The sequence below is a fragment of the Mangifera indica genome, chromosome 9 (genome assembly GCF_011075055.1).
Source record: "Mangifera indica cultivar Alphonso chromosome 9, CATAS_Mindica_2.1, whole genome shotgun sequence".
NCBI lineage: Eukaryota > Viridiplantae > Streptophyta > Magnoliopsida > Sapindales > Anacardiaceae > Mangifera > Mangifera indica.
In genome coordinates, this window is record NC_058145.1 from 16747783 (window position 1) to 16771683 (window position 23901).

The following is a 23901-nucleotide window of genomic DNA, read 5'->3' on the forward strand; positions in this document are numbered from 1 at the left end:
AAGAATGTAAATTGTAATAGAACATTAGAATTGAAAAATAAAAATGTTGAAAAATAAATACAAAAGGAACAACAGATTATGCATACTCTCCAAAAAAGAAAAAGAATATAAAATGCGAAATTTTGGCAAAAACTACCAAGAAACTTCTCATAGTGAGATGATTCAATCCAATTACTTGTCACCCAACACATGCTCATATGCATTTGCTGCTATGTATTTGAGTTTCCATGCGGGCAGACCAGAAGTTAGATAAAATGCTATAGCATGTGTGAACTAATTTCAGAAACACAAGAATCCAATAAGCTTCTTTTCCTTATCTACCGTAGAACGAAACAACCATTGCTTTGCATTGGAGTAAAATGCACACAACACAAATTGAGGAAAGCACATCAGCATAATCATAGCTTCAAAGAGGTAAGGAAACTTGGGCGGTTAAGTAAACAATATGAAGAATAAAAGAGCACAAATAAAGACCATAGTCCCCAAACTTTGGAGGATTACCAGCTCCTGAGTAAGGATGGAGCAACATTGCAACTCCTACTAGTAAAAAGCAATAAAAAAAAATGAAGCTCCAACACCATTCTGAACCAACCACCAAGATGCGCCATCATCTCTACTAATGCCTAAGTTGTCATCAATCACCTTCTCTTCTTTCTTCTTTCCCATTTCTCTTTCTCTCAAAAACAGGTCAAGATTCCATCTTTGCCACCATTTTCAAACTAAGATAAACCAACAAAATTGAGCTGAGGATCTAGGAAAAAAATTACAATATTAGTGAGACTCAACTCAAACCCGCCCATGTCTAGACCGCCCCACACACCACACTTAAAAGTTTCAGGCAATTAAGCAGTGATGCATATCCAATATTAAAATCAAATAATTGTACACATATCATATCAGCAAGTGTAAATGAAACAATCTGAAAAATTCTAACACTGAAATTCATATAAATTTTTTTATCAAAGATTGGTGATGTAACGATCAATTGAATATAAACAAAAGACAGATCCTCGGTTTGGTAACTGGATGAATAACGAAAAACAAAAGGAATTTTAGCTTTCGAATTCAAAATTCTACTTAAATTTGATCCCAGTGTTTCTCGGAAACCAAACAAGGAGCACAGAAGAATCGGAAAATCAAAATAACACAAAAAGTGAATGCCTACCTGAATAACAAATTCAAACCATTCAAAATTTGATAACTGGAATTGAATATTAAGATCATTTTACAAGTAATAACTTGCAATGATTAAAATCATGCAACGTATCCATCATAGATAAAGATCAAATGAACTTCAAAAACTTTAGAACATAAAGATTAAGCTTCAAAAGTACCAAATTTCAGATAGAAAAATAAGGGGCTTGGTAGCGTCGACGGCTCAGGCTCTGCCGTCTTGTTTAGGTGGCAGTTGATTCTAGAAGTTGAGCTGTTTTGCCGTCGGCGACCGGTGTCGAGAAGACTGAAGAGTGGTAAGGTTCGCTCGGGAGCAGCCGGTGCTGTCGCGATTTGTCTGTAGAGAATTTAATGTTGACTTTTGGCTTAACAACTAATTTGAAAACAAACGCACTTTTTTACCAAAAAAATTAAAAGCGTAAATTTTTGTCGCACCCAAAGTTTGGGGAAATCCCTGCGGTACCCTTGAATTCTTAGACTACGTACTCCCAGCCACAACTCAAATTACATCAAGAAAACAAATAATAATAATAATAATAATTGTAGAAGGGCTTAAAGTATTTTTATTTTCCCATAATTTTTAATCAAACCAATAACCATTTTAAAATTATGATTTGACTCTTTTATGATTTAAATAAATGTAACATAGTTTCTAAATATTTGAGTTTTATTATATTCTCTAAAAATTAACCTTAATGTTAAGGGACAATATGAGATATTAGCTAGAGTTGTTGACACATATGAGTATATTGTATAATTGCGACCTTAGTGCTATCATGGTATATACTAAATAACAAAGTCTATTCAAACCTTAATTATGAATAATCGTGCATTTAAAGTATATGACAACCTAGTGTACCTTTTAAGTGTCAATTTTTCATTGGTGAGATGAAAAACAACCCCACAACTATGGAATTGTGCAGGTTATGATAGCTATAGTACATTTACATGACGGCCTTGTAATAGTGAGCAAAAATCAATCCACAATCATCATTAAACGAATAAAGTAAAAGATATGAAATAATACTTAAAATCACAATCAAGGTACAATCTTATTAACTATCATTTATTAGTGATATCTCAACAATCCCACATCAACCCTTATTTATTTTTTATTGTAGAAACTTGAAATTACTCTTATAAAAATATATTTATATTTTACCCTTATAACAAAATCGTATATATAGATGCAATTTATCCTATAAATGTGGAATTTTTTACGTTAAGTTTTTATTTTTATGTCAAATCTATAAATTTCTATCAAAGGGACACACCTTAAAACTTTACTAAATCACATTTTTGTCTATAATGAATCATTTTTAGCTCAAAAAACACAACACCCACCAAAATAATTTTTACTCAAAACTTCATTATTTCAAATGCTTGAATTTATTTGTACAACCTTTTAAGTGATGATTAATTTCCTATACACCCCATCCGATATGGGAATCTCACTAACTACCCTCAAATTACATTAATTGAAGAAATAAAATCCTCTTCTTTCCCTGTTGGCACGTGCCAATTGAACGAATAATCCCAAGTACTCGCCAAAATAATTAGCCGGACGCGGAAATCTGGTCCAACTCACCATCTTTTAAAACTTCTCAAGTGCCAATCGCAACACGGAACCTCGTGTTATCCACGCGGCATTATATTATTCGTTGTTCGTATTAAAACCAAAGGTGCTGTACCTTAAACATATTCACCTACTAGATATAAAACTGAACAGACCCAGCTTTCCCCGGGAGACCTTTATCGCTCATTTGCCTAAATAAAATTTGTTAACAATACATAACAACTTCGCTTTCGTTCCCCTATATTTGCGATCGCCGGCGGTGACCGGAGATCGGATAATTCACCGGAGAATCGAGACTCTCGGGACTAGGAAGTTTGGGAGAGGATGAAGGTTTTTGTTAAGACTTTGAAGGGAACTCACTTCGAGATCGAAGTGAAGCCTGAAGACAAGGTATCGATTTCTCGTTCTTCCTCTCAATTCTTGAATATAATTGAATTGAAACTCTGTTTTTAGTGTCGTTTGAGTCTGATATTAGGTTGTTATATGCGCAATTAGGGTTTTAGGTAGTAGGTTGTTTTTTTTTTTGGCTTGTAGTAAAGTTTTGTGCGTTAGTTGATATGTTTGTGTGTGTTATTTTCGTAACTTAATTGATTAATGTGCTGAAATCGTGCTTCGATTGCGTGAATTTGCATAAGGTTAGGTTTGCTTTGTTCCCTCTGAGGATATTATTCCGTTCAGTGTAATGCTTTATGCATAGAGGTAAATTGAATTGCTTGGTTCTCTAACCATTTGTATTGGCTGGCTTTGCTGCAAGGTCCTTGTGCACACTAGATAATTTCAGTGAATGGAACGAGTGGAACTTGAGTTTAGCCAGTACTGGGCAGATGTCAACCCGTAGTTATTTTTTTGATTTGCTCAAAGATATTTTAAAGCAGCCAGCCAGTCCTGTTTTAGAAGTATTGAATTAGTAGTTACAGTTATTTTCACTTCAAATTGGACTGAGTCGACTGACCTTGCGTTGGAGTTTTTGCTCTGTTGTTGGTGTTAGATCTCATGTCGATCAACAATTCGGAAATCAATTGTAATATGCCATGAATTTAGATTATGCTGTAATGAAATTCCTGTGAGCTAGAAAGAACATATGGTTTGCAAAATTTGAGAATCTTTGAATTGTCTCCTGATGTAAGGCCATATATAAAACTTATTGTTTTGAGAATTGATTAAATTGTATTTCAGTTGCGTGATTATTGACATTTATTCAGAGTCTTTTGTCTCTCTTGTCGGTCTTTAGATTCTCATGCTTGTTAATGGAATGGAAGATGAATGCTGATTTTGATTAGTTCTGCAATCTGCCGCTCATATTTCAAGTACACTTCTTGGTAACAGGAAACCTGATTAAAGCTTTTGCATATTCCTAAATGCAACAATTTATTCCCAAGGAAAAGAGTTTTGCAAATTATTATTATTATGTTATTTATGTTGATTGATTTGATTCTGTTATATTAGGAAGGATATCAAAGCATATTAGGAGATAATATATTTAGGATTTGATTTGATTTGATTTATAGGGATTTGATTTGATTTAGTTAAGGATTTGATTGATTCATTTCCTGTTATATTTTCTCTGTAAACTGTATATATTGTATTGTTCAGTACTCTGAGATATATGAAAATAATATTCTCAATTCACATGGTATCAGAGCCTAACATTTAAATTTTTCTGGCGTTCTCAACTTAATTTCCGGCGAATCCAAGTCTTTTCTCCACTGCTTCTCCGATCACTGTGCTTCCATTGTTTTTCCGGTGATCGTGCATATACCAGTGTGATCAGGATTCTTTCGCCGACACATCCGTCAAAGCAACATCATCTTTCGACGTTCCACGCGCCTACACGCGCCGCTCAATCTCTCGGTATCTTCCGACGCCGATCTCCTGTTCCGGCGACAGTGCACCGACACCGCCTCTTCTGTTGAACTCAGACGACGCCGACGAGTCCATCTGTGGTGAGTTTGCAGTCATCCGACGCCGGAATATTCTACACGCGCCAACCGTTTTTCCGCTTGAAACATAAGCTCCGATCTACTGTTCCGGCGCACGTGGAACTACACCGCTGCCGCCAATTGACTCAGTAGACGCCGGTGGTTAGTTCTGTTGAAGACCCATCTCCACTAGCTGCTCCACGCGTCGCCGGTGACGTCACAGAATAGTTCACGCATTCCGAAGGCTTTGTTTCTCGATTCAACAGTCTTCTGATCAGTTTGTGGGCCTCAATTTCTTCGGATCTTCACTTTTCTTGGTTTCAGAAAGCTTCTTCTATTTTCTAATTCGTGATTCACCATGTTCATTGAAAGCTCCAAACCAGGTGAGCGCAATGGGCGTGAAACTCGACCAAAGTGCAATTATTGTCACAAATGGGGTCACACCAGAGACAAGTGTCATAAACTCTATGGTCGTCCTCTTCAAACTGCGAATACTGTTCAGACTTATGATTATCCTATTAGAGTGCAGTCTCCACCATCTTTGACACTCACAGGTGCTGATCTTGAAGATTATCTCCGATATCAGAGCGCAAAACAACCTTCATCTTTTATTGCTTGGATTGCTCATCCGGGTAATTCAGCTGTATGCCTCACTCAATCTTCTTCTTCCGAGTCATGGATCCTTGATTCTGGTGCCTCTGATCATATCTCTGGTAACCCTCGTTTACTCTCTCACTTTACTAAGAGTACTTCCTTACCTACTGTAACATTAGCTAATGGGTCTATCGTTACTGCCAAAGCGGTAGGTTGTGCTCATCCTCTTCCACTCTTGCCTTTGGAGTCTGTCTTTTACCTCCCTGACTGTCCATTTAACCTTATTTCTGTTAGCAAACTTACCCGTTCCCTAAATTGTACAATTACATTTACTAATAACTCTGTTCTTATACAGGACCGCAGTACGGGTCGGATGATTGGCACAGGACATGAGTCACAGGGCCTCTACCGACTAAATCCACCTGATTCTGTAGCATGTGCCATCACTGAGTCTCCAACACTTCTTCACAATCGTTTGGGTCACCCTAGTTTGTCAAAACTACAGCAGATGGTCCCTGGTTTGTCACATTTATCATCATTTAATTGTGAGTCTTGTCAACTTGGAAAACATACTCGTATATCCTTTCCAAGACGTGTCAATAATCGGGCTACATCACCTTTTGAATTAGTCCATTCTGATGTATGGGGTCCTAGTAGAGTCGTGTCTACTTTAGGTTTTCAATATTTTGTTACATTTATTGATGATTATTCGCGTTGCACTTGGTTATTTTTAATGAAGAATAGATCTGAATTATTTTCTATTTTTCAATCCTTTTGTGCTGAAATTGAAACACAATTCTCTACTACTATTCGTACTCTTCGTAGTGATAATGCCAGTGAATATTTTTCTGCTCCCTTTACTAAATTTCTGACATCTAAGGGCATTCTACATCAATCATCTTGTGCTCATACTCCTCAGCAAAATGGGATTGCCGAACGTAAAAATAGGCATCTTATTGAAACTGCCCGTACTTTACTCATACATAGTCATGCACCTTTTCGTTTTTGGGCTGATGCTGTTATTTCTGCTTGTTTCTTAATTAATAGAATGCCTTCTTCAGTCTTGCAGGATCAGGTACCTCACTCTATTTTATATCCTGATCAGTCATTGTTTCCTCTTCAACCTCGTGTCTTTGGTTGTACATATTTTGTTCATGACTTATCTCCTGGTCGAGATAAATTGTCTGCTCATTCTATTAAATGTGTTTTTCTTGGATACTCGCGTCTTCAAAAAGGTTATCGATGTTATTCTCCTACTACACGTCGTTACTACCTTTCTGCAGATGTTACATTTTTTGAGTCTTCTCTTTATTTTTCGTTTTCTTCTCAACTAGACAAGTCTCCTATTACAGAAGTTCTTCCTGTGTCCTATAGTGTTCCCCTAATAAATTCACACCCTTCAACTAACCAATCTCCGACTAGTGCAGATCTTCCACCCACTAGTCATTCTACAGGTGATGGCCTTGCTTCTCCTTCAGGTGAGACAGTCTCTCAAGACCCGGTGCACTCGCTTCCTGCTCCAGAATCTTCTGTCTCTGCGGTCTTACCTCCTGATGATCAATTTCCCATCGCTATTCGCAAAGGTATGCGCTCAACTCGTAATCCTCATCCCATCTATAACTTTCTAAGTTATCATCGTTTATCTTCACCATACTATGCGTTTGTGTCCACTTTATCATCTATATCTACCCCTGCTACTGTTCATGAGGCATTATCTGATCCCGGATGGCGACAAGCAATGGTGGATGAGATGTCTGCTCTACATGCTAATAATACTTGGGAACTGGTTCCTTTGCCTCCTGGTCACTCAACGGTTGGATGTCGGTGGATCTATACTATTAAAGTTGGTCCTGATGGTCAGATTGACAGGTTGAAAGCACGGTTGGTTGCTAAAGGATACACTCAGACATATGGTCTTGACTATTATGAGACTTTCTCTCCGGTTGCTAAAATGTCTTCTGTTCGCCTATTTTTTTCTATGGCTGCCATTCGCCATTGGCCTTTGCATCAGTTAGATATCAAGAATGCCTTTCTTCATGGTGAACTGCAAGAAGAAATTTATATGGAGCAACCTCCTGGTTTTGTTGCTCAGGGGGAGTCTGGATTGGTTTGTAAACTTCGTCGGTCTCTATATGGTTTAAAACAATCTCCTCGCGCTTGGTTTGGTCGGTTTAGTACTGTTATTCAAGAATTTGGTATGCGACGGAGTGAATCTGATCATTCAGTATTTTATAGACATACTTCACACGACAAATGTATCTATTTAGTGGTCTATGTTGATGATATTGTTATTACAGGAAGTGATCAAAAGGGTATTGAACAATTAAAGAAGCATTTGTTTAATAATTTTCAAACCAAAGATTTGGGCCCACTCAGATACTTTCTTGGTATAGAAGTCGCCCAGTCTAAATCTGGAATTGTCATCTCTCAAAGGAAGTATGCATTGGATATTCTGCAAGAAACTGGGATGTTAGATTGCAAACCTATAGACTCTCCTATGGATCCTAATACTAAGCTCTTACCCGAACAGGGGGAGCCACTTACAGATCCTGGGAGATATCGAAGACTTGTTGGAAAACTTAATTATCTCACAATCACACGACCAGATATTTCTTTTGCTGTTAGTGTGGTAAGTCAATTCCTTCAGTCTCCATGTAATAGTCATTGGGATGCAGTTATTCGTATCTTGAGGTACATTAAGAGGACACCTGGAAAAGGACTGTTATATGAGAATAAAGGACATACTCAGATCGTTGGGTACTCAGATGCTGACTGGGCAGGTTCTCCATCTGACAGACGATCTACTTCTGGGTATTGTGTATTAGTTGGAGGAAATCTAATATCATGGAAAAGTAAAAAGCAAAATGTTGTCGCTAGATCTAGCGCAGAAGCAGAATATCGTGCTATGGCCTTAGTCACTTGTGAGCTTATCTGGTTGAAGCAGTTGATCCAAGAATTAAAGTTTACAAAAATATCACAAATGTCATTATTTTGTGATAATCAGGCTGCTCTTCATATTTCCTCAAATCCTGTGTTTCATGAAAGAACAAAACATATAGAAATCGATTGTCATTTTGTGAGAGAAAAGATTATGTCTGGTTGTATCTCTTCAAGTCATGTCAATTCAAATGATCAGCTAGCGGATATACTTACTAAATCTCTTCGAGGGCCTCGCATTAATTTCATTTGTAACAAGCTTGGTGCATATGATTTATATGCTCCAGCTTGAGGGGGAGTGTTGATTGATTTGATTCTGTTATATTAGGAAGGATATCAAAGCATATTAGGAGATAATATATTTAGGATTTGATTTGATTTGATTTATAGGGATTTGATTTGATTTAGTTAAGGATTTGATTGATTCATTTCCTGTTATATCTTCTCTGTAAACTGTATATATTGTACTGTTCAGTACTCTGAGATATATGAAAATAATATTCTCAATTCACAATTTATAACAAGTTGTATTTTTGAGTCATTAATATAACCCATTCATCAAAAGAAAAAAAAAATATATCGATAAGTACTTCACTTCATATTGTTCCTAGTATTGGGTTAGCATGCTTCCACTTGCTAGTGAACATTGGTGAACATTTATGATCATTCTGGATAATTAAGAGAATTATTTCTGAAGGCTTTGTTGACTGAAATAATTTCTTTCTTCAGGTTGCCGAACTCAAGAAAAACATAGAAAGTGTACAAGGTGCAGATGTCTATCCAGCTGCGCAACTGATGCTTATTCATCAGGGAAAAGTTCTGAAAGATGAAACAACCCTGGAAGAGAACAAAGTTGCTGAAAACAGTTTTGTTGTTGTCATGCTGACCAAGGTGAGTCTGTATAACCTGTTTAAAAGCTGTTGTCATAACATTTTACAATAAATTTGTAACAAGAGTTCTTTTGTCCTTACTATACATATTAGGATTAGATTTTTTTGATCGTGCTCTCTTTCAACCCTTTCTGAGGCTATTGTTACTATAAATTATTGGTATGTGGAAGTCCGTTAGCATGTTGCAGATTGTTTCTTATTTAATCTGTTGAAATGATACTATGATGCATGTCATTGTTAATTTCTGAAGAGTAATAATGTAGTACAAACATCTGTTGGCTTTTTTCCAAGGGATATTGTAATCCTGTATTGCTAAATATCTTTATTTAAGAGGTATAAGCATGACAATTGCTTGAATGAATTTGCTGATTTATTCTTGCTGAAACAATTGCAGAGTAAGGTTTCATCAAGTGGAGCCTCAACTGCTTCAGTGGCACCAGCAAATCTGGTTAGTTCTATCAATTCTGTCTTAATGATTTTTATCAATTACTGTTGTTGGCATTCATTGGCATTGTGGGCCATATGGTATCTGTAATACCTATTTTTCCTTATGAAGTTTGGGATTTATTACCATGTTGGCATACAAAATAGATAAAATGAATAAATGAATTTTGTTTGTAATGAAAATTTTACTGCATTTATGTTGTGCTTTACTGATTAGCCGTTTAGAAATTTGTTAAATACATTTTGAAGTAGCTATCTATACTTTGAGAGGCTGTACTTTCCTCTCTTCATAAATTTCTTTGTAAGTTGGGTATGTGATCCACCATGGGTGCTTGAACCAAATACATGTGTTCTGGAAAACAGACATTATAATACTGGCGACAGATCTGTTACCAGTGTCAAATTAGGGAATTGAAGATTCAGGGGTAATCCTTATTAGTTCTGCCACAAAGCATGCACGGACTGGATTTAAATTTTTCAAATGGAAATAGAAGGAAAAGGTTGAAGTCCTGGCTATTATACTTATGGTTTTGACTTTTTTTATAGCTTAAGTTACATGGTATTTCTTTTCTTAGTTTCCAATATTGCTTTAACTGAATGGTACTCTTAAGAACCCATGCAGTGCTCATGTGAGGTGAGGCATAAAAATGCCCTCTCTTTCCCATGCTTTATGTTCGGCTTTGTTTATGCTGAATTATGATAATGATTGGAGCCATTAAATTATTCTTATAAGATAAAAGCCATGTACTTGATGCCACTTATGGATACATAATAATTGGTTCTGCATAAATTCAAATGTCTGATACACACACACACAAAAAAAAAAATATAAGAATCTAATCCTCTATACATCACATTAAGCATGTGTACTACAAGTAATATAAGGCCTGAATTTCTTTCAAAATGAGGATGTGTGAGAATGTGCCTAGTATTACCTTGTGGTAATATATCCTGATGAAGTCTGTATAACGTGTGAATTTCTATTGTTTTTCAATAAGAAAATTAATTCTTCTGATTACACTTGTTGGCTGTATCTGCCCTTTTTTCTTTCTATTCGAGACTTTGTTTAGTTGAGCCACTTGTTTGTGTAGGCTCAACCAACTACAACTCCACCTGCTGTACCAGCACAGCCATCCACAACACATCAGATTCCTGCACCAGCTGTGGCAATGTGAGTTCAAATATGCCTTCCTTTTTTGGTCATTCCCATTTCCTTGTATCGTTTTGAAATTTTGGCAAGTTTTTTATTTTTATTTTTAACTTCGAAGCTGCAATGTTGTTCATATTGTGATTGTTCTTTGTTTTTTTCCTGATTTGTCTTTGTCACTTCTTTCAATTGTCCAGGCCACAGGCTGTACCTGAATCTACCCAGCCTGCAGCTCTTTCTGTCTCGTGAGTATACTTCTCTATTACCTGAATATGAGTGTCATGTTTTGGGTGTTAAATGGGTGTTATATTGCAACAGTTAAGATCATGTTTTTGAGCCTTAATGTTGCCTTTTACAATGATCACTGGGAAGTTGAACTTTATCCTTTGTGTTGAAGCAGTTCAGGATCAGATGTATATGGTCAAGCTGCGTCAAATCTTGTTGCGGGAAGTAATTTAGAAACTACTGTTCAACAGATACTTGATATGGGTGGAGGTATTTGGGACAGGGAAACAGTTGTCCGTGCTCTACGTGCAGCATATAACAACCCTGAAAGAGCTGTTGAATATCTGTATTCTGTAAGTCCTTACCTTGTTCTGTGGCTGCTACAATCTGTTCACAATTCATTAGTGGCTTGTACACAGGATATCATTAAAAGCTCGAATACCCTTTTTTTCCCTTCTTTCTATCTTTTGTCTTTGACATTAATGTTTGGATATCTCTTTAATGTTTCTTAGATGGTTTTCCTTCGAACATGAATGATATATGATGATAAAAATAATGTTTGACATTTTAGAGTTTTAGTAGAAAAAAGAAGTCTTGCGTCATAATCCCAAATTTATGTGGCTTGTAAATGTGTTCAACTCCTGTTAGCTAATCAATTTAACTTAACAATTTAGGGCATTCCTGAACAAACTGGAGTTCTACCTGTTTCTCGAGCTCCTGCTGGTGGGCAACCTGTTAACCCCCCAGCCCATGTTCAGCAACCAGCAGCACCTGCTGGTGGTCCCAATGCAAACCCACTGGATCTTTTTCCTCAGGTACATCCCACTTTTTCGATCATAAGTTTTGAACATTGTTATGGAGTTAATCTTTGTTTTCCAACCAGGGCCTTCCGAACATGGGTTCAAATGCTAGTGCAGGTACCTTGGATTTCTTGCGCAACAGTCAACAGGTATCAATATTGTTTTGGCATGTGTGGCACTTTTTTGTTTATTTGTTTGCACGGTGTTTCTAATACTTGTTCTGTTTCTTTGTTTTTCAGTTCCAAGCCTTGCGAGCTATGGTGCAAGCAAATCCCCAAATTTTGCAGGTGCTTATAATTTTTGGTACTTTAGAAATTACCTCTTATTGATAAAGTGTTTACGTTCGTTGATCACCTTTCTGCCTGAGGACTTACGATATTATTTGGTGATGCAGCCTATGCTTCAGGAGCTTGGAAAGCAAAATCCAGGGCTTATGAGGCTCATCCAAGAGCATCAGGCTGACTTCTTGCGTTTGATTAATGAGCCTGTTGAAGGCGGCGAGGGGTGAGATGATCTACTGTGCTGTTTCTTGATTTATTGATTGATGAATTTTGTGATGCTGATTTAATTATGTATGTATCTATTATCAGGAACATTCTGGGTCAGTTGGCCTCAGCAATGCCACAGGCTTTGACTGTGACCCCTGAAGAGAGAGAAGCAATTGAGCGTGTACGTATATGTTCTTTCTTAATTTGATGTAAATTGAACAAGCTGTCAGCATTTATTTTTATAACCTGTTGTGTCAAACTTACCGGTGTCTGCTGACTTAACATTTCTTGTCTGCATCTGAGAATTAAAACATTTTGGGCTTGCAGTTAAAATGAGTTTTTCTGGAGTTCTGTCATGTCCTTATGTGTTGCCCAGTTAATTATTATTTTTTTTGAAATTTATCATTGTCTCTTCAATTTTTTTTCTTTATGCGGCTACTAACCTATGAAACAATTTACATAAAATGTTTAGGATATGTATGTCAATTGAATTTTTAAAGTGTAGAATGTATAATCAAGAGATGCTTTGTACCCAAAGTTGTTAAAACTTCCATTCATAATTTGTATATGAACAATTAGTACTTGTCCGGGAGCATTTACATCAAAGTTCAATCCATCTGTATGTTTGTAAGAGAAGTTGGCCTTTCATTTGCCTTTAACCGAATGCCTTTGTCTTTTTTATTATTATGGTTTGTGGTTGAATTAACTTAATAACTTTGGATAAAGTTTGCCAGCCAATCCTCTTTTTTTTTTTGTTTTTTAGTAGTAATTGGTAATTTATTTCATGGCATCCTGTGAAATATGATTAAGTTGGTCCTTGATGATTTTTGCAGCTTGAAGCTATGGGCTTTGATCGTGCCCTTGTGTTGGAGGTGTTCTTTGCATGTAACAAGAACGAGGAGTTGGCAGCCAACTATCTTTTAGATCATATCAACGAGTTTGAGGATTGACCAAGTGGCTCTTACGGGTTTCCTTGCTTTACTTTAGTTTCTTTTTATGCATCTGACTTTTCTTTTGTATGTTGGGTGAGAATACTTTTGTCGATAACAGTTTCTTATACCAATTATATATTCTGTGGAGTATTTGGAGCAAACTTGTCTAAAGATGTTGATTTCCCCTAATTTGTCCCTGGATGCCATAACATTTTCTCAGTTACTTTTCATTAATTGTTGTTAATATATTTATACATAGTTCTGTGGTGGAGTCATCCATCCCCCTTTTTTCTTTCGTTTCTAGTTTGTAACTAGTATTTCTTAATTTTTGTGAACTTTATTGTATGAGGATCAATAGCAAATGTCTAGGCTAAGTCTAACGTACCTATGGTTAGAATTTCTTTAATTCAAATGATCTAGAGAGTGTCACATTTAGATTGTAAGACATGTATGGCTATCAAGCTTGGAAATTGTAATTGCCCACACAAAATCATTTTCTGTTCATTTTTTTCTTCTGATTTCAACAGTTGAAATTTTACACTACTCAATAGTCTCCTGCAATTGAAGTTTCAAGAAAACTATTTCAGGACCACTAAAATCTCCATCACAGACAAGTCACGGCTGCTGTGGGTGGCAAACATCTCAAGCACCTAACCAGGGACGCCTCTAGCCTCCGCCCAGTTTTTGTCAGCTATAGAATTTCTTGTAGGCTTGGCATTTTATTTTCCTTTGAAAGAAACTAGAAGTTACATTTTTGACAATGACAGAAAAAGTGCCTCAATTTCTAATTTTTTGCTGCTCCCAGCAGTTGAAATCTTGATTTAATAAGTTGTGGTGGGAACTGGTCCTCTTCATTCCAAGAATTAATCTTTTATCTGTAGTTTTTCGGAATCGGAATCATTTATTTTTTCAATCTCATGTCTTCTTTAATATTGTAAAAGCATTTCAAGAATTTCCTTTCTCTATGTTGATTTTAAGAGAAGTAAAATTTGAATTTATTATTTCAATATTTGAATGACGAATTCAATTGCAATGGGAGGAATATTTAATTAATTTTATTATATTAAACAGCCCCAACTAAAGACTACAATAGTAATTTCGACCCCAATGATTTGAGATTCAGACCGATATTGATTCAATGAAAGGTCGATTTGTGTTGACTAATGATCATTCATGTATACTGTTATTTAATCATTACATATTAGAATTGAATTTAACCTTATTGGTCAAACATTCACTAGCAAGAGTTAGGTTCCAGTCATCATCAATGTATTGGTTTGATTGGAGTAACCTGACAGCCAAACCACTTATCCCACAAATCGGGATGGCCATGGTTCACACTGTTTCCATAGCTTAAGCCGAAATTGGTCCAATCCAAAAACGGCTGGAGTGAAAGGAAGAGTAATCAGAGGGATATATAAGGCAAGAGGGAGGACTGTTGACTATCAAAAACAGTGAATTGGTGATGGAAAGAAAAGGAACCAATTTTAGTAGGATATTTGTTAGTTTTTAAATTTTAGGATGATAGAGAAAATTGTAAAATTTTTAAATTTGAAAAAAAAATTTAAAATTTTTTAATAAATAACGATTTTAATCTTAATTTTAACTAAAATTTTTAATAAATATTTATTTATAAATAGGTGATTGGGTTTTTAAAATTATACGGTAAAAATTTGGGATTTTATTGTGCCTTGGGTGGGAAAAAGTCTTCCGGCCTCAAAAAACAGATAAAACGATTCCTTGTCCTAGTGTTGAAAAAAAACATAAACAAATGCAGATACGAACAAAGTTAAAATGAAATGGCAGATCCGAATTATACTTTGTCTAGATTAGACATTTTGCCGCCCTTATATGCTAAGGCTGGACCAACATCCCAGGAACTATTCAGAATCCAGGGGTTTCTTTCAGTTGTTTAAAAGAATTTGTTCCTTCTACGGTTCTGCAACTGCAAACCATCTGCTTCTTGTGTTTGGTACCAGTACTTTGTTTGTTTTGAGTTTTGGGGTTTCAAGTTACAAGCTGAAGTAAAACACAGAGAGTGAAGAAGATATGGGAAGGATGCTGGACGTGTTGCTTAGAAGGAATTTCAAAGCCTCTAAATTCAAAACCATCGTTAAACTTGCTCTTTCAAGAGATGCTATAATGAAGAACCAGCGCCAAGCTCGATTTTCCCATGCAAGATCTGATGTTATCGAGCTACTTAACCTCGGCCTCCATGAACGAGCTCTTCTTCGTGTTAGTCACCGTCTTCTCTCTCGACCCTTTTCAACTCTATGCAATACGTGTATTGAATTTGTGTATAAATTTTAAAGGACAGACTTGTTTTTTCCTTTTTTACAGGCTGAGTATGTGATTGAAGAGGAGAACATGCTGGACGTGCTTGTTATGATAGAAAATTACTGCCACCTACTGATTGAAAGAGTCATGCTCATTCAGAATAACAAGTCCGTAGCTATCTTTTAAGATTAATTCTTTGAATATTGAGAGAGATTTTGATTGATGTGCGATAATATTTTACACAGGGAATGTCCTGAAGAGCTGAGAGAGGCAGTATCGAGCTTGATCTTTGCATCTTCAAGGTGTGGGGAGTTTCCTGAGTTGCTGAAAATTCGGGAGATGTTGACGTTGAGGTTTGGGAAAGAATTTGCCGCTCGTGCAGTTGAATTACGAAACAACTGTGAAGTCAATCCTAGGGTATTCAAAAAGTTGCAGGTTTAGAATTTGATTTATATTAACTTTCTTACATTAAGGGCTGCTCTGTGGATTTTCACAGATTGTGCAGAAGTTGTCGTCTCAACAGCCTAGCATGGAGAGCAGATTGAAAGCACTCAAGGAGATTTCTGCAGAAATTGGTGTCACTCTTCATTTGGAGGAAGATGTTGGGACTGCTGTCAAGGTATGGAAACTTGCATACTTGAAGAACCTTTTAATTACTGTTTCATTGCTAAGTAATTATTTCCTATGTTTGTAGGGGCAAAAGCAACAGGGGCCTAATGAATCAGCTACCTTTGATGATGCAAAGCTCGGTGTTGATACAGAGAATTTGTTTGCAGATTTGGAACAGGAGGAAAACTTTGCTGAATCTTTGAAAACAAGAAAGGAATACAGAGATGTGGCTACAGCTGCTCAAGATGCTTTTGAATGGGCTGCTTATGCGGCTGTGGCAGCAAGGGCTGCTATAGAACTCTTAGGGTCTGAATCACAGGACAATGATTCAGATGATGATGGCGGTGTTGGTGGTTCTAGTCATCCACAAGGTACTGGTTCTGTATCTTACCTGTCATCGACACCAAATCTTCAAAGGGACAAATATGCAGTCATAGAGGAAGATGAAGGTTCTAATCATCGGTTGTACTTCAACAAAATGCAGCCCGTGGACAACCTTGGCTCAGAATCAGAAGGCGAAAACATGGTTGAAAATAGTGATGAGATTCATCTCAAAGAATTGAAACAAAATGAAAGGAATGCAGGGAGAGGATACGTTATGAGAAAACAGTATCCAGAACAAGGGAAATGAAGCAGCTTCAAATGAAGTTGATAATGACACAGAAAAGAACTAGGACAATTTGCCATGGCAAAAACATGATGTTATGAATTCTAACAGGAAGCCTAGCTTGCCCATGATTGTGTACGAACACTTTAGAGAGAATAATGGAGATGATGATCAATGTCTTTTAGTTGATGGAATAGATGGCAAGCTTTCTCACCAATCTCCAAAACTGGATTCACCAGAAACTCAGGATTTTTCTATGGTAAAATCTATGCAGAGGAGGCTTGAACTTTAGAAAGCAATTACATGAACAATATTCAAGCACACACTGGAAGCAATTTTCAATGAGGACAATACGAAATCAGAATATACGAAAAACCGTTTAGTTTTATGTGCTACAAAAATTCAATTTTTGCTTAGCCAGATTTCATACTTAGCTCTATTACTGCATTATTTAGTTTATTTTGTTATTGCAGCTGTAAATCTAGACTGTGGTTGGAAACAAAGACATTGGAAATTTTAAGTTGTCGTTTGTCATACTGCGTTCAGTATGAGGAAAGTGACAGTAATACGCTAATGCAAGTATTGTGCATTCACAGTCCATTCTTCAGAGAGGTGATTATTGTGCATAAACATTTGAGACATTGTAAAGAAATTTTTTGTAAGGCTCAAAAAAACTTCTTATCCGAAGTTCATTGAAGTTACATAATCAAGGCAACAACTGACTTAAGCACACGTTTCGCAGCAAGGAATAAGTAAACAAAACTTGATTCCGCTTAAATTTAACACGAGAAATACAAAAGTCCCAAAAATTCCCAACATCTCACAAAACAAACCTGGCCTTCAGGATTTATCAGACTATAACACAAACTAACCAAAACTTTCTACAAATTGCCACTGCCATTTTGCCACAGGTTGATGATATCGGTAGCCTGATTGAGGAGGTTGATCCTCTCCATCTGAGAAATCCATGGCTTGCTCTCTAGCATAACCTTAAGCTCTTCCCAGGCATCTTTCCGTGGCCAAAAGTAATAAGGACTCAAAGGGACTGTTCCATGTCCTGGTATCATTTGATCTAGTGCAACTCCAATGTTATTTTGCATCCAAATGAACTTCAATACAAGCCTTGGTTTCTTATTTGGCTTCACAAATACTCCAAGCTTCTACAGTAACAAGAAACCACATAAATAAGCACCAAAAGTAAACTGCTTTTTCAGTAATGCTTCATTCTGGAGTATTAATTATTTAAAGCTTAAGATTCTTTATCTTTCCCACTGTTAGTAGGCAAGCCAACACAATTTATATAAAAGTATATATTGCAATCAAAATACAGAAGAAATCCAAATTTTACTTCCAATTCCAACTGAACCAAAACAGTAAAATAAAATCACCAACAAAAAACTAGTAGCATTATGGGTTCTTTCAAAACCACTAAGAAAAACATAGAAACACAAACCCCAGACATTGTATTGCTCCCGCAACAGACCTTCCATTGTTAAGGATTTCATAATGAAAGAGAACTAAACTCAAAAAACAAAAAATGTTTCTAGGTTCAAGCCTTGAAGTACTCTCTCTTTTGATTGCCCATGGGAGAAAAGCGCTTTAGCCTTTAGTTTACTTAGTTGTGTCTGGTTGAAGTGCTTAAAGCTATCAAAAAATATATTTTCTTTTCAAGCAATACCAATTTCAGTAAAAGCGCTCGTCCGACTTAACTCACAAAACCAAATAAAATAAATCCTTCTCTGGTGAACAAAAGCAATTGTAACAAAACTGTCATGTCCGATTTCTCTTTCATTTCCTGCAATTTCTATGTAACCAAACAGCATAAATAATACTGAATTTTTTTGTATTAAAAAAACCCACTTGTAATGTCAGACCCACAAAACATATAAACAATCTAACCTGTTTCTGTGATGGGAAATTGAAGTCAGAGTCATCTACATGAGGCTGTTGGTTGAGTATTGGATCAACTATCGGCAATGAAGAAGATAAATTGAGTTTGAATCGTTTTGTGGAAGGGCTTTGTGAATGCGGTTTGAGATAGACTGAGGTTTTGATAAAGGGTTCAAAGAGAAGGTTTTTGGAAAGCAAGTTTTTTCTGGTTGTTGTTGTGGGGGGTTGAAACGACATCGACAACATCTTGCGATGATTAGAAAGAGTGCGACAGTGCCTATGTGAAAGACGCCATCTTTGAGCAGCCAGAATTCTGTAATGAAGGCTGGGGAAAAGGAAACGGGTCGGCCCCATTTCAGGGATCGGGTCACTTTTCTTAGGTTATTCCAAACTTTTGATGACATAACAAATCGCACCCATTAAGTTTAAAATGTCTATTTACCACCCATCCATCAAAGTTGGATGATAATTTGTTATTTTTAGGATATATATTAAAGTTTATATCATTTACATCCCCTAATAATATAACCAAATAATGATGTCAACTTAATTACTTCATATACTTATCTTCCGCTCACATTTTTTTTTTCCTTTTTTATTAAAAATACAAAGAGCGAGCTTGTAAATCTTCGTGCATTTGAGATGTCACAAAGTTGGTGAAACACAAAAATTTAACCAAAATGAAGTTTGTTAACAATAGCTCTGTGGGAGATCTCGGGCTTGCTATGGTTTTTCATTTGTTCCCTAGTACAACAATAAGATAACAAGTATTATCACTTGAATGCATTTTTATGATAGAAGTTGACAAAAAAAATTGTCATTCATGCAAAAGTAACAAGTGAAAATAGCCATTATATTGTTCTAATAAACAAAGTTGTCAGTTTTGTCATGTGCACATACTCTTTCTGGGGTTACATGTAAAAAAATAAGCTAATTAAATTAGTACTATAACTTGCAAATAAGGTATCAATAGTTGAAATCTCAGCTTCAAGATCGTATTGTTACCTCTATTCAATCTAATACAATAAAAGTATTGTTTATTTGCCATTGAATCTGGCTCTGGCTCTGGCTCCTGTTTTAGAATAAGACCCAATTTCATAACAACAGAAAAACTCATATATTGTTATTAATTGTTATTATGACATATTTAGATAAATCCCACGTTAACAAAACACATGAGAGATATTAGATTTGCTTATATATCTTATATCACCTAGAAATGAGAAGATGAAACTTGTTTAAATAGCATGTGAGTTTCTTAAGATATTAATACCTGTTTTGAGTTGTAAAACCCAAAAACAAAACTATGTTACACTGTGTATTTAGAGTAAACAATATCTTGACAATAGAGTGGACTATTAGATCTAAGATATTATAGCTGTGATGACAACATTTAAATAATACCTATTGTATGAAGTGTTTATATGGGTGTGAAATCCGTAGGTGGAAAACATTACACCTTAGAATTAACTTGAATAAAGATCTTGCTGCACATATTAGAGCTTGAGAAGATGGCTCGTAAGCCCTCCAGGAACCGCTCTCAATTCCATTATAAATCACATGTTTTGAACAAATTTTGCCTTGTTTTATGTAGGTCTCCATCTCCTTTTTTAAATCATGATCTGATGAACTCATCAAATACCCCCACCATTTTTACCTCTGTACCAACCATGTTCAACAGATTTCTGATCCCATCTCTCTCCATCAAAACCTATAGCAAAAATTACCTTGAATGTTACAAAAATTAAACTATGCATACATACTCATGATAAAATGAGTAATATATTCTTTATTTCTTATTACAATTTCAAATTGAATAATGTTATGTACATAATTTTATATATAAATAAAAACGTATCATTATATGATTGAATAATTATAACTTAAAGATAAAATAACATTTAATCACATAATGATATATAATTGTTTATATATAAAATTGTATACATAATTTTATTATTTAAGATATCCTTGAAACTATAACGATCCTCTTTACTATTAAGTTTTCAAACTTACCCATTACATATGAATCATGTGATAATAATTCTCTTTATTTGGATTGTATTGATTTTGATTCCTTCTTAACCATGTGATAATTGATCATTCAGATTAATGGCATATCCTTATATTCAGAGAGTTATAGACTCATAGTCATCTGGAAAACATCTCACTGACACAACACAGTAATATCTAAAGCCATTTCTAAAAGACCAAACACAAAAAATGGGCAGCCAGGAGAAGGTAGAAACAATTGAAAGCAGAGAATGGTACTTGGCAGCCCATGCACCAGAAGGTGTTCCAACGTCTGATCATCTTAAACTCCGGACTTTCAGTATATCTCTGGCCGATGAATCCATCCATGAAAACCACGTAGTGGTTAAGATCCTCTACATCTCCGTTGATCCATATCTACGCGCCATTATGACTGGTATTGATGACGGTTTGTGCCTTCCCCAGTTCCAGATTAACCAGGTCCAAATCATCCACTTTTACTTTAATAAATTTAATCAAAAGGGATTCATCGATCTGCTTGTGTTTCATTTATCACAGTAGTTAAAAAAAATGCAGGTGATATTTTCATATGGTATTGGAAGAGTGATTCGGTCGAAGGAAAGTAATTATTCAGGGGGTGATTTTGTGCCAAGTCCCGTTATGCCAGTAGCTGAATATTCAATGGTGCAACCATCTCAGTTACGTTTCAAGAATATTGATCCAGGGCCAGGAATTCCATTTACAGACTATCTTAGCACTTTAGGTAATCGGAAATTCCTTTTTTCTCTCTTTTCTGATATATGCAGCTTCTGGGTTCCGGAAATTTACATGTTGTATAATAGAGAAATGAAGATTTCATTATGTACAGGGGTAGCTGGATATGCAGCATGGGTGGCACTTAAGATGATAGGGAACCCAAAACCAGGCTCAAATGTGTTTATATCAGCGGCTGCCGGAGGTGTCGGTATGCATGCCGGACAGTTGGCTAAACTCAAAGGTTGTAATGTCATTGGAAGCACAGGAACGGATGAAAAGGTATGCTATACAATAAAAACTATATATACACAATATGAATATATAGATAATATGTCATCATATAATTTTTAATTATATGACACATTATCTGTATCTATTTATTGCTCAAGTCTATATGATCGCCTGGCTTGATTTTATATAGATGTATAGCTACTGTAAACCTGTAATTGAGAAGTTTAATTGGAATATTTCATTAATTTGATTTCTTGTGTAATGTGTAATTCTCAGGTGGAGCTCTTAAAGGAGATCGGATATGATGATGCATTCAACTATAATGCATCAGAATCATTTGATGCTGCCTTAAGCAAGTAAGACTTTTATGACCATTTTTCCTCTTTCAGTACATATTTCTCAGTTTGATGACAAGTACTTTGAGAGACCTTGTCAAGATTAATGTAGATTCACAATAATGCACTGCCACTAGTATTATATTAAAATAGTAATATTACATTTTAATATCCGTAAAGTATTTACAAATTATCTTGAGGGGCGGTTTGGTTCTGATTTTTGAAGATTATTTTGATAATTTATCTTTATTCCTTTGTTTGGTTTGTCAGTAATAAAAAATTACAGTAATATTTTATTATTAATGCTGACGTGACAGGTAATATATGTGATAATCTGATTACCACATTCACCTTAGGTATTTAAAGATTACCAATGTAATTTTGATTTTATTATAATTATATTATTATTTATTAATTTTTTGAGACAAAAATAAATTTATTTTTAATTAATATGATAAATAATATAATAAATATTTAAAAATAATTATATTGAAGGACATTTAAGTAAAATAATTTACTAATAATATTTTATTACCTTTAACCAAACATAATAATTATTTATACCTATCAAATTTTATCAAATATAGTACCCAATAATCTTTTAAGTAATCTATCTTCAAAATAATTTTTTTATTTTGGTAATAAAACATTATCCAAACCAAACGTATCCTGAATGTTACAGGTATTGTCCTGATGGCATTGATTTTTACCTTGACAATGTTGGAGGTAAGATGCTAGAGGCTGTTCTCAACCACGTCAACCACAAGGCCCATATCGTCCTCTGTGGAATGATATCTCAATATAATAAGGTGGCACCAATATCATATTTCAATATATATTTATATAATTTGTATGTATGTATGTATGTATGTATGTATGTAAATCTTCCATGCACATGGATGCATGCTAATTTATATGTAAACATTTGTATATTTGTTGTAGGTTTGGAAGGAGAGAGATGGGATAAGGAATCTGTTGAACATGGTTGGTAAAGAGGTAAAAATGGAGGGGTATTTGATGAGTTCATTGGATCATAGATTCGGTGATTTTACAAAGGAGATGGAGACCTACATAAAACAAGGCAAAATTATTTCAAAACATGTTATTTATAACGGAATTGAGAGCTTCTTGGAGAGCTTAGGATCCATGTTCTCAAGCTCTAATATAGGCAAGGTCTTGATTCAAGTTAATTCTTTAGTACTTTCCACCTGTTATCCTTCAGAATTCAGCTTGCATCTCTTACAGTCAGTCATGTTTTCAAATAATGTTGTTGGATACGGATTTCACATCCACATAAACAATTTATATAATAAGCATTGTTTAAATACTATCATCACAACAATTAATATCGATATATTGGTTTATCTCTGATTCTGAAATTCGGTCTTATTCTAGAGTAGAAACAAGATTTAAACACTATTTTATTGTATTACATTGAATTAATAGAGATAATAATATAATATCAAAATTTATTTCTCCTCTTCAGTCAAATCCACTTCTCTTGTCTTCACCACCAACACTTGTTCATGGTTGCTCTATTCCCTTCCCTGTTACTCCATTGTTGTCATTTATATAATTTCAAAATTGACACATTATTACCATTGTAACAGTTCTCTTTTCATTACTTGTATTGTTATAAATTTCTGAATTGTGTGGCTGGTATAGCAATCACAATCATTGTCACCGTTTATTACTATAAACAAATCATTGTCATTATAAATTGTCACTCTCTATTTGTCTGTTGTTGTCGAGCTCGAACACTACAATGAATTCTCTTGGGCTGGGAAAAAAAGAAAATAGGTCAAAATACTTATTAATACTCACCTCACCAGGTATATATTATTCAATCTCTTTTAATTATAGATAAACAATTAGATGAGTAAATCATATAATAAAACGTAAATTTATTTATACTAATTCATTATCTATCATACATATATTATTATTGATGATCAAAACTCTCTATAATTGGGGTGGTTGCGGTAGGTAATATTAGAAGACTAAATTATTTTCCACATAATAGAAGAACCACAATCAAGCACCTCTTTGCTCAGCTGTAATTGAACAATAACAAATATG

The 23901-nt window shown here is 35.2% G+C and overlaps 4 protein-coding genes and 1 long non-coding RNA gene across 6 annotated transcripts; 3 read left to right on the forward strand and 2 right to left on the reverse strand.

Annotated features, from left to right (window-relative positions):
* Positions 1–1545, reverse strand: LOC123226121. The gene is made up of 2 exons (XR_006504288.1): positions 1335–1545; positions 1–751 (listed from the first exon to the last, which is right to left on the reverse strand). It is a non-coding gene; the product is annotated as an uncharacterized LOC123226121 (long non-coding RNA).
* A 1354-nt stretch (positions 1546–2899) lies between these two features.
* Positions 2900–13286, forward strand: LOC123225517 (ubiquitin receptor RAD23c-like). Of its 2 annotated transcripts, none has more exons than XM_044649498.1 (12): positions 2900–3139; positions 8929–9090; positions 9484–9537; positions 10625–10704; positions 10878–10925; positions 11078–11258; positions 11580–11720; positions 11789–11854; positions 11945–11992; positions 12100–12209; positions 12296–12374; positions 13027–13286. In XM_044649498.1, the coding sequence occupies exons 1-12, from the start codon at positions 3074–3076 to the stop codon at positions 13141–13143; spliced, it is 1152 nt and encodes a 383-aa protein (XP_044505433.1). In that variant the 5' UTR covers positions 2900–3073; the 3' UTR covers positions 13144–13286. The 2 variants fall into 2 exon arrangements, with proteins under 2 accessions (XP_044505433.1, XP_044505434.1); XM_044649499.1 differs by having other exon boundaries at positions 11081–11258.
* A 1626-nt stretch (positions 13287–14912) lies between these two features.
* On the forward strand, positions 14913–17218 carry LOC123226069. Its single transcript, XM_044650536.1, has 5 exons — positions 14913–15360; positions 15466–15569; positions 15648–15819; positions 15899–16021; positions 16097–17218. The coding sequence occupies exons 1-5, from the start codon at positions 15175–15177 to the stop codon at positions 16640–16642; spliced, it is 1131 nt and encodes a 376-aa protein (XP_044506471.1). The 5' UTR covers positions 14913–15174; the 3' UTR covers positions 16643–17218.
* Positions 17219–17367: 149 nt separating this feature from the next.
* LOC123226070 (30S ribosomal protein 3, chloroplastic-like) lies at positions 17368–18877 on the reverse strand. The gene is made up of 2 exons (XM_044650537.1): positions 18518–18877; positions 17368–17778 (listed from the first exon to the last, which is right to left on the reverse strand). The coding sequence occupies exons 1-2, from the start codon at positions 18860–18862 to the stop codon at positions 17500–17502; spliced, it is 624 nt and encodes a 207-aa protein (XP_044506472.1). The 5' UTR covers positions 18863–18877; the 3' UTR covers positions 17368–17499.
* Positions 18878–20731: 1854 nt separating this feature from the next.
* On the forward strand, positions 20732–23235 carry LOC123226345 (2-alkenal reductase (NADP(+)-dependent)-like). Its single transcript, XM_044650849.1, has 7 exons — positions 20732–20980; positions 21077–21263; positions 21369–21535; positions 21764–21843; positions 22505–22631; positions 22765–23007; positions 23218–23235. The coding sequence occupies exons 1-7, from the start codon at positions 20732–20734 to the stop codon at positions 23233–23235; spliced, it is 1071 nt and encodes a 356-aa protein (XP_044506784.1).
* Positions 23236–23901: the final 666 nt, after the last annotated feature.